The sequence below is a fragment of the Misgurnus anguillicaudatus genome, chromosome 24 (assembly GCF_027580225.2).
Source record: "Misgurnus anguillicaudatus chromosome 24, ASM2758022v2, whole genome shotgun sequence".
In the NCBI taxonomy this organism is placed as follows: Eukaryota; Metazoa; Chordata; class Actinopteri; order Cypriniformes; family Cobitidae; genus Misgurnus; species Misgurnus anguillicaudatus.
Window position 1 is genome coordinate 29,627,477 of NC_073360.2, and position 11,220 is coordinate 29,638,696.

The following is an 11,220-nucleotide window of genomic DNA, read 5'->3' on the forward strand; positions in this document are numbered from 1 at the left end:
GTTTAAATGTTTGAGAAGTTAGCTCACAAAGCCTGAGGCCAGTGTTTAACCTTTAAGTAGCGTGTGAGAAAGCTGGCGGCAAGAAGCTGTGGGATTACCTTTACCAAACCATCTCACACAAGGCGTGTCTGAAGATCTGCATTTGGTTTTGTAAGTGAAAAAAGGTGAAGATGCACCAGTGAGCTGTGTAATCGACTGCTGCTTTGTTGGCTTGTGTGTGTGTGATGCTGCTTTGAGCAGGTAGAGTCCTGGAAGTGGGTCGGAAACTGGGCAAGAGTGAGAGAGAAAGAAGCCAGAAAATACACGGATAATGTGTCTGGGACGTTCGCTTGTGGATAATTCACACTGTCAGTGATTTTCTAGAATCGTGCAAACGTTAACAAACATCCTGTAAAGATCTTGAAGGTCCCCATCCCGGGAGCGATCACAGGATCAATTCCAGGACATGTCTGGGTTGACACAGAAAGCGCAAAGACAAAAAAGCATAAGGAAAGAGAGTAGTAATAAAGCGATATATTGCAGTGGCCAATAAATCGGACAATATTTGGATTTTTTTTTTTTTGAGCAGCTGCAATTAAATCTTTTCAATCGGCCAGTAAATGTTTCATCATTACTCACTTTTTAACATAACATTATGTTCAAAACAACACTCTGGTGTGCAGCAAATTTTTATTCAAACGTCATCGTGAGATGTCAGATCCATATTAAATTATGTTAAATATTTGAAGAGTTTGGTTCCAAAACGAGTTTATGTTTGTAGATAAATTACTTTTAAAATTTTTTGTCAAAACATATGTTTATTATTATGTTATCATGTTTTATTGTGTTACTTAGCTGTTTTGTTTTAGTTATGAAGGCTTAAATCAAAACAAACCAACTGCAGTTTGATTGATATTAAATGGAATGCACAAAACCCCCCGAGATTTCTGAAACTTTTTAAAAAAGTTATCTTGTTTTGAAACCAAACTCTTTAATTATAATTATTATAAATAAATATTAATTAATGATATGCATAATATTTAATAACACATTTTTATTTAGTTTTACCAATTTTCTTTTTGTCTCTCATTTACTGTTATTACATTTGTGTTATGTCGGCCACATACCGTCCAATCAGCCATACAGCTTTCTTAAAGAGCAACTATGGTCAGATTCATGTTTTTATATTTCCATTGGTGTGTAAGTGTGTATTAGTACATGTTAACAATATGCAAAAGGTACAAACCCCAAAGTAAATGATGATGCGAGTTATCGTTTCCAACGTAAATCTCTTTTCTTGGACTACAACAAATACTCGGATTGTATGTAACAGTTCACTTCCTGGGCCTGTTGGCATGGACACAACGGTCATTATCATAATTCCTCCCGCTTGGACTCACAGCCTGTAAGTTAACTACTGTCAGCATTGTATTGTGAGCGAATCTTTCAAACATAATAAGGAGCTTCACATTTCTGGCTGACGTCAGAGGTATTCAGGCTCATCACAACGTAAAGATTAGCTAGCCAACCTAGTTTTGTACAAAATCTGTGCGTTTCAGGAAGACAAGATATCTGGAGCTACAAGAAAATAATGTGTTTTTTAACCATTAACCACGTGAACTATTATACCAAATACACAAAATAAAGTTGTTTTTAGCAATGAAATAGGTGCATTTTAATATCAGTATCGGCCAAAAAACAACAAAAAAATTATCGGTCTACCGCTAAAAGAAAGTTTAAAAAGACAGACAATTTGTGTGTGTGTGTGTGTGTGTGTGTGTGTCTAAGTTACTCAATAGTGTAGTTCCACTTTATTTGGAAATCACTACAAGCAAAAAGACTGAAACTTCCTCTAGTCAAAAATCGTCAGAGCTGATCAAACAATCCACAAACCAATATCACATGACGCAACAAGCCCACAGGATGATGACAATTCATATTTTGATAAAATAATCACTGTTTCACTTGCCAACTTATTCAACCAAAATGTAAACATATATTACCTAGTAAATCATTATGTAAACATTATGAGAGAGAGAGAGAGAGAGAGAGAGAGAGAGAGAGAGAGAGAGAGAGAGAGAGAGAGAGAGAGAGCGAGAGAGAGAGAGAGAGACTGTTGAAGATAATCAGGAGGCAGATGGAGACGCCCTGTACTGGAATGTGTTTACCTCGTAAGGGCCCAGGTATAATTTTTCCGCGTCCGTCTTTTGCGTGCGGCTACGCGCGGACGGCTGTGTTTGACACGTATGCAATACAAACGATTCCTTATTCAAATTATTACTTAACCAGACTGTCAGGGCAGCACTGATTCGAGACAATTACATTACATTAAAACACTTATGAAGAAAAGTAGTAGATCCACCATTGCAAACACGGTTTAGAACAAACAACAAAAAAACAAAGAACAGGAATCAAACATTATGGTGACGAAAATGCTCCACAGCTTTCTGTTCTTGGAAGAAGTGAAAAGAAAAAAGAAAAGAGATGGTGTGTGCCCAAACGCTGTATGGTTTCAATATTTCTCACGCATGCGCATATGTATGCGTACTGTCTGCGAAATTATGTCATGCGAATGGCCTTAGTATACATGTACTACCGTACATGCGATCTCAATTTTTTGGGCTGCCAAGGATGGTGTGCGGAGCGCTGACGAACGCGGACCCTCCTGATGACAAAAGTGGCACGTACGTGGACAGCCCTAGTATGCCTTCGGCTTCAATTTCTCCTCATGCCAGAGATCCAGCACTAGGACAGCGGATTGGCTGAGGGACAATACATGAAATTAGGGGTGTAACGGTACGGGTATTCGTACCGGACCGTTTCGGTACAGGGCTTTCGGCACGGTACACATGTGCACCGAATGGCCGAATGCAATCTTTTTTGTGCGGAACATAGGTCAACTTTTGTGTTTCCACACGAACATATTAAGTGGCGGAAGTCTCCGCGTTCAGCGCAAGTCTTCTGTCAAACATATAACATAATTCGGCCTGCTGAAAGATTTTTATTTACTTAGTTGTATATTTGTTTGATTATTAATGTAAACGTTGCGTGTCAACGCGCTGTTTTGTTCTTTCAAAAGTGCGTGAGAGGTTGCGCGTCTTTCGTTGCTACGCAATCATGAGTCAAGCTTCTCTGTCTGTGACAGCGAGAATAAAAAACGCGTGATCAGATTTTTTATCTGCACCTCACGTCAATCATATCATTGTCACAATGCGATCAGTTAGTCGGGACAGAGAAGAGCTGTAACCCGGGCTTACTCAGCTGCGGAGGGCTTCGTTAGTTTAAGTCACAGCTTACATTGGCGACACAAGCAAAGATTAGGAGAAACGTGCAAAAGACAAAAGATGTATGCAACTCACTAATCTCAATATGAGTGTATAATAAGTATATCATCATGTTGCTTGCTATGCAGTTATACATAGAGCAGTAATATTATTTTTACAGAGATCGTACATAACCAATTCAATACTGTGATTTAAAAAATCCAAAAAAAATCAAAACAGAAACATTTTTTGGTGGAAAAAATGTAGACTAATAGTTCATAAATGTATTCAGGAATTGAATTTGTTAGTTTAGTGCAAGTTTTTGGTAGAAAAAGTTTAAGAGAAAGTTAAGAAAAGATTTACCTACTGTTATAAAATAATGTAAAAAAGTATGTTATTTAGTGGAGAACTTTTCAGCAGTATTTTATTTATTATTCTTTTTTTATATATTTTATATATATTTTATTTATTATATTTTAATAAAGTGTTTAAAAAAAGTGTAAACAAATTGTAAAGAAAAGTTTATTGTAATAAACAACCTGCAGTTTAATGTATGCATTTTTCCTCTTACTGTACCAAAAATGAACCGAACCGTGGCTTTAAAACCGAGGTACGTACCAAACCATGATTTTTGCGTACCGTTACACCCCTACATGAAATACATTTTTATTTACAGCATGAAACAATTAAATGATAGCAACTGGATATCTAAAACTTGCTGAGATTAAGTGAATGCTTATTTTGAAGAAGAAAAAAAAAGATTGGCATGTGTATGAAACTATCACAAGAGCAAGAAACCACCAGCTAAACAGGTTTGGCCATTGGAAAAATTTGATAACTAGTGCTAGATCAATACACTGATCTAAGTACATTTTCAGTATAGATTTCGATCATCACACACTCAAGACTGCAGTTCTATTAGGTGAGAGGACAATGTGCACTTCCTGTCCTACTATTTCCACTTCCTGTTGCACATGCAGACCACATGCTGCTGAAGCAGCAAATACTTAACATATGCTTCCCGTTAAAACAACATACATATTCCTGATCACATCACATGGTCCCACATACCAGGCATGAGTTATGTTTTTTATGACCTTTGAGACCATACATATGTGAAAGGCGTTCAAGGCGTTTCATTTATCCAGTAATATCACAGATTATCAATAACATGCACACAGCTGAAAACAAAATCAGAGCAATGTGCAACAAACATCATGGCCACTGCAAAAACGTCTCAGACCACAGACCACTTGAGCAGGAAGCACAGCAAAGACGATTGATATGAGGCCACCAACAGCAGAAGTATGAACAATTGCACAGAGACAGACTCTTTACCAAGTGCAAGATATACATCTGTACCAAATACATTTGCATGTTTCCGGGTGCAGAGGACACACCAGTGTTTACTGAGGTATTGGGCAAATATAAACCAAACCAAAAGATCCACTCTTCAGATCTTGATCGCTGTATGTGAACAAATCTATCATCATCATCACTTTAACCACACATAGTACTTGTTTGACTGTTAGGTTAGAGAACACAAGCACCACACGATTATTAATAATTGCTGCCGTTACTGTTTATTATATTCAACTAATACAGGATATGTTTACAGGATTCAGCCCTCATCAATGAAAACATAAGAAGTGTGGCAATCTGTTCGTTTCTTCAGGCATGCAACTGGGAATCACTGACACACTTGAAACTGGGCAAGGCCAGAGGATCATCTCTTTGTGAAAATGCCCTAATTAAAATGAGTTTACGTTAATGGCTTATCCTAGCCCACATTCACAGAGAACCACCAAGGCTGCGTTTACACGACAACAATGTAATAAAAGTGAAAAGATTGCGCTTTTGAAAATTTGAACATTATCAAAAAGATCTGTGTTTACATGGATCCACAAAAACTCCATAGTAGGGATGCACGATATATCGGCCGACATATCGTTATCGGCCGATAACTGCTTATTTTTAATATTATCGGTTATCGGTCTGATAGCAAAAATAGGCCGATAACTGAAAGCCGATAAATTATGATTATTGCTGGCCATGTGTAGTTTTGATTGGTGCTTTCTGTGACATAGCACAAAGATGACACGTGTTGCGGGCTAAAGAAGAGTATGATAGTCTAGCGCAAAGACAAGATGTCCGCGGTCTGCGAGTTTTTCATTGTGAAAATAATATGAATATTTATCGGCCTATAGATATCGGTTTTCGGCCCCCAAATTTAAAGACTTATCGGTTATAATTTCCATATTGGTGCATCCCTACTCAATAGTATTATGCATGCCAGGATAGCATATGGTGATGTTACTAATGTGTAAAGGCTGTCTGATGAAGCCAATACAGAAGTGATTTAAACTGCAATTCATCGACTGTCCACTAGACGCAGGCCCCAAAAGGGAGACAATTCCCATATACCCCCCCCCATGTTAAAATGGCCAATTTTACTGTAGAAAATAATATGTTTACAGCCTGGCACAAAAAGTGTTTTTGGTCTGTATAGACGGGTTGCCGGTTTACAAACATTACAGGGTGCGCGCATCCAGGAGGCAGAAAGCCCGCTTGGTGAGCTGATATACTACTACAACAACCTTAATTATTGAAGCATTCTTTATTGTTTGTATATAAATAAAACTTGATTTTATTTGGATCTGTTTTTCTGTCTTTATTTTTGCAGTGTTACTGTGATACTTGTATGAATTATAATGCTAGGCTAGTAACGTAATAGTCGCATCTACTGGTATGTTAACATCATGCACCCAGCACTGAGTCTGTTGGTACTATTTTCCACGCAACAACTCCTTGGCATTTTGACTTACAGACACCGCTACTAGCCTACAACACAATGCACATCTCTTCTTTCTGCCTCACGGTTGCGCGCGCAATCAGTTAATGACATCGCCATGCAACCCGTCTATAGCTAATTTTGCCCTTCATGACAACTGTGAGGGGGGGATTTAATTTTTTTAAACTCATCCGTTTAAATTATAATAAAGTTCTGCATAGTTAAGGGCGTGGCCACTTAAGTGACAGTTGAACAGCCACTGCCGCCACACGAGAGTCGAGCTAGGTGGGTGTGGTTACAGCAACCAGTCACCTCAGCTTCACCCATGTCCCGCCTCTTTAGCCATTTTCAAATGTGATGTGCGGTGACGTGCAGCCAAGATGGCGATGATATTTTTTTACAGTCTATGGTAAAGACACAATACATGCTGGTGCACAAACACATTCTTCTACAATGTGATAAATACAGTCAAGATGGCGAAAGCATCGAAAAAACTTTTTTTTAATATTTACTACAAGTGACCTTGGACTATACGCTTTTTTGGAAAATACCTTGAATAGCCAAAAAGTTTTGTATTTGTATGCCAAGACTTAACACTTTCAATAAGCATGGACACAATTTCACAGATTTGAGTTTATGTCGTTCACAACATAACAATAATGGCTGTTTCTCAATTCCAAGAATGCAGAGAACGGACTTGCGTTTTCGTAGAGATCGGTCTTGCCAGGCGACCTTGGAAGAACGAACTCAGAACGTCGCGAGAACAGAGAACGCATTTGTGAGAATTTTTTTTTATGATGTCATTTTGTAATAGCAAATACGTAAATATTTCAAATACCTTGTCAAGAAATAATAATATAACCTAAAATAAGAAACTCAATTAAGATTAGTTGTGCTATGCCAATAAAACATCAATTTAAATATCAAATTTGTGTTAATGTATTTAATACTTAAAATGTTTACAAACAAACACACTTGAGGAATAAATATGACTCGTCAACAACCTCACATATTTTCTTATCTAAATTTATACACATATATATGTACAAGCATATTTGTGTTTTGTCGTTAAGACGGCAAAAAACTTGTTGTGCGTAGCACTTCCTTCCTCCGCCATTGTTTTGCCGCAATTACTTCTGGGGCATAAAGCGATTTCTGCACTCGATGCATCCTTGATATCAAGAACACATCCGGGTATTTTCATGCATCATCTGTACTTGCGTTCTTGAGAATTGGAATTGAACTTCAACCGTTAGTGATGACGTAGAGCAAGAACACAAGATCGCTGAAGAATGCATATTGAGAAACAGCCAATTACTTAAAACCGGTTTTCAAAAGTTTGCATTTTTAGGACCATACGCATAGAGTTTCCCTTTTTTGTTAACAGCGTTGTCATATAAATGGCTCATCAGATCATCAGATACAGTGATGGTGAAAATACAAAATAGGGAACACATCTGTTAACAAAGAGGTCACAAATGCATTTGCTTACTGGGCATTTTCGTCAGTGTTTGGTGGGAATTTGCATGCATGAAAAGATGCTTTCCTGGAGTTTACCAGGACCATCACTTAACACACACGCACACACGTAAGTGACAATTACACATCAGAACAAAATCTCACACACATGCAAGTAATCGTTAAATGAATTTAACTGCCATCTATGAGACTGATCCAGCAGATGACTTGCTGGCAAACACAAGCTCCCACAGCTGAGTCCTGGGCTTGTTCAAATACACCATATAATCTTTCAAATCTTCTGATATGATCCTTAACCTTCTGTTCCTGAACTCCAGAAGAGTTCAAGCTAGTACAATAAACAACATTTTAATATTTGCTGAATCGATTAGACAGATTCCACTATCCTCTCCTATGACTTTGTGAAAAATTATTGATCAGAAGCAAGAGTCCAAGGAGCAGCAGGAGTGTTTTAAAGGGGCCATGGCACAAGACTTTTTTTAAGTTGTCAAATAAATCTTTGGTGTCCCCAGAGCACATATGTGAAGTTTTAGCTCAAAATACCATATAAATAATTTATTATAACATGTTAAAATTGCCACTTTGTAGGTGTGTGCAAAAAGGTGCCGTTTTGGGTGTTTCCTTTTATAATGCAAATGAGCTGATGAAATTCAAACACTGATCACAATGATGGTGGTTTGCTGCAATTAAAACTCAATTGTGCTTTTCTCTGCACTAAATGGCAGTGCTGTGGTTGGATAGTGCAGATTAAGGGGCGGTATTATTATAACAAGAGCTCCTTATGACATCATAAGGAGAGCCAAATTTCAACAACCTATTTTTTCATGTGCTTGTAGAGAATGGTTTACCAAAACTAAGTTACTGGGTTGATCTTTTTCACATTTTCTAGGTTGAAAGAAGCACTGAGGAGGACCCAATCATAGCACTTAAACATGGAAAAAGTCAGATTTTCATGCCATGGCCCCTTTAAATATAACGCCATAGACAACAACAAGGGAATCATCAAACCAGTTTACATTAATAGAGTATATCAAAAGTTTTACTCAGAAACCATTTTTCAGAAAATAAAGTCTACATCAGTAACCCACGGGATGACTCTTGCGATCTGAATTAAAATGGCATTATTTTAGGAATAAATCCCAACTTGAATCCAAAATCCCCTGCACTACAGACACACAAAAATGCTAAAATGATGATACAAGGGATCAGCCGTCCATCATGAGGAGTATATATTATATATATATATATATATATATATATATATATATATATATATATATATATATATATATATATATATATATATATATATATATATTATATATTATATATTATATATATATTATATATTATATATTATATATTATATATTATATATATATATATATATATATATATATATATATATATATATATATATATATATATATATATATATATATATACACAATATTTAAATAAAAAGAAAAAGTACTTAAGAACCGACTTGACCTGTAGATATCGCAAAGCAAGTTACCTTGTTATCTACCCAAACTAACAAAGCTAACAGTTAAACTGGAATCTGATATGGTCACGTGCATGTTTATCTGACATAGTATGCTGTCATTTAAAGGTGAAATTCAGCATTCATACATTTAGGGGTTGATGGATTCTCTACATGGGTGCACACCCAGACCACCATGGTATAACCTAACTGCCACCCTCTGCCACATGTCACCATGTGACTATCCAGCTCTTCCACATGCTATAGACTCATTTATCTGATCTAACAAGGCCTTGCCTTACTGCAGATAAGACCAGCAGCTGGCAATGCAGTAGACCACGAATATTAAATGGGCAAAGACCAGTAATGGGCAAACAGGTAGCTTCTCAAGTTTGCTAGTCCACGTTTATAAGCGTGCACTGCCCTAACCACCCACCCTAAATATAATTTAAGTGTGTACCTACAGAGAATATCCTCAAAACTATTTGACAGTAAAGAGCCATAAAGCCTGGTTAAGTGGAAGGCAAGCACCCCCAACCCCCAAGAGGACACCAATCTATCTCCCCACCCACCCAAAACACACATACACCCCCTTAAAACACACACAATCGTGCCCATTAGATCTCCTAACAGCTAGGTCTAACTAATCTGACAATACTCTGTGTAGTAGGCTGTGTTTCAATTCGACCGAGTTAACGTTACCCACCTATACGGCATTTTGGGGTCCCACCGTATTCGAACGTTTCAATCGAATGTTTCGTGACATCACAATTCAAACGTTCGAACACGAGCATGACGCCCAAAAATGTTGCCCTTAGTAGGCAGCTCACCAGATTTTAAGACACAACCAATGTTTGATTTAAAAGAGAGAGAAAGACAGGAGGGTGCCTCGTAGAATGCCTGAGCAGGACGTGCACACGAACGAGCCCACGGTCATGTTGGCGTAGGTCGGGCCGCGCTGATCGCAGTCGAAACACTTTCGGTTGGGCGCCAAACTCGTCATTTCCCGCAGTATCTTCAGGTGCTTCTCCTCCTGTTTTCGCTTTGCGCTCGCTGCCATGATCGGAGCAGTTTGACGTTTAACGTTGATCAATAAAATACAAATAATAATGGCAATCCAAAAAACATAAGGGTCCCTGGAAAAGGAGGGGTTCCGTTAAATGTAGCGTTGGAGGACCAAAGGACCCGAGTTCTTCAGAAGGGCCTCACGTTTAACGCGAACAACGGGCGAGAGCGCCGTAGTAAAGAGAGGACAGAGGAGGGTCCTGGTGCAGGCACTTTAACAACCAGCCACCCCACTCTGGTTTCACTCCCACACTGACTGAATAATCTAGCCGTCCCACTTTACATTGGCTTCTCAATGCATATGCAGTTCAATACAACTGCCGGTAGGGGGAGATGGGAATCGTAAGTATGAATGCGATCTTATGAGGGTTTTATGCTACAAAAGATTTTATAACGTACTGTGTTTTGTAAAATAGTATGGAAAATAATAAATATACATTTAACGATAGTTTGTTTTAATAGTCGTCCTTTTAAGTGAGAAGAAACATGCGGGCTTTGTGTAACACTGTCATTGGGGCGAAAACTCTAGAAACTGAAAGGCTTGTTCGACTTGACGCGGCGCTGCAAGAACCGACAGCTGGATGAAGCCAAAGTCCCGTGAGAATGATTCGAGAAATCATACGAAGTCTAATTTCGTATCGCTCTCGCGGTACTTTGACGTCATCCGTCTGTCCATTCTAGCGGCGAACAAGCCTGAAAACTAACCAAAGCGGACTTTTTGGCTGCGTCCGAAACCGCATACTGTATAGTAGGTACTGAATTAGATGAAGTACCTACTTACTTAGCGTTAAAACAGTAGGTACTGTATAGTATGAATCCTGGTAGTATGAATGAGATTCGGACGTACTACATCCGCCATGTTGCTACATCACGTGATATACGTCGTCATCACGTCATGTCATTTCAGCGCGAAAACAACCGCATGCCTCGTCTTCTTCGTTGGATAACTCCTCTCCTGGGGCATCATGGGATAGTGAAGCGTCCATCGTATGCACACTGCAAAATCTAGCCGGAAGTAGTAGGTCATCCGGGTACTTTTCGCATACTGTTTTTCGAATACTATGTATTCGGACATACTACTCGCCTCGCCTACTGCTTTTCGCGTACTATATAGTAAGTAGTAGGCGGTTTCGGACGCAGCCTTTGAATCACGTGGGCGC

At 38.4% G+C, this 11,220-nt stretch overlaps 1 protein-coding gene across 3 annotated transcripts in view; it reads right to left on the bottom strand.

The window, feature by feature from the left end:
• agfg1a (ArfGAP with FG repeats 1a) overlaps positions 1–10,331 on the bottom strand; it is a 32,338-nt gene extending 22,007 nt beyond the window's left edge. For 2 of the 3 annotated variants that reach the window (XM_073862914.1, XM_073862913.1), the window contains exon 1: positions 9,884–10,331. In XM_073862914.1, the coding sequence (XP_073719015.1) occupies positions 9,884–10,055 (172 nt within the window). In that variant the 5' untranslated portion in view covers positions 10,056–10,331. The remainder of the gene's footprint in view (positions 1–9,883) is intronic. The other variant, XM_073862915.1, reaches the window with a different exon arrangement.
• Positions 10,332–11,220: the final 889 nt, after the last annotated feature.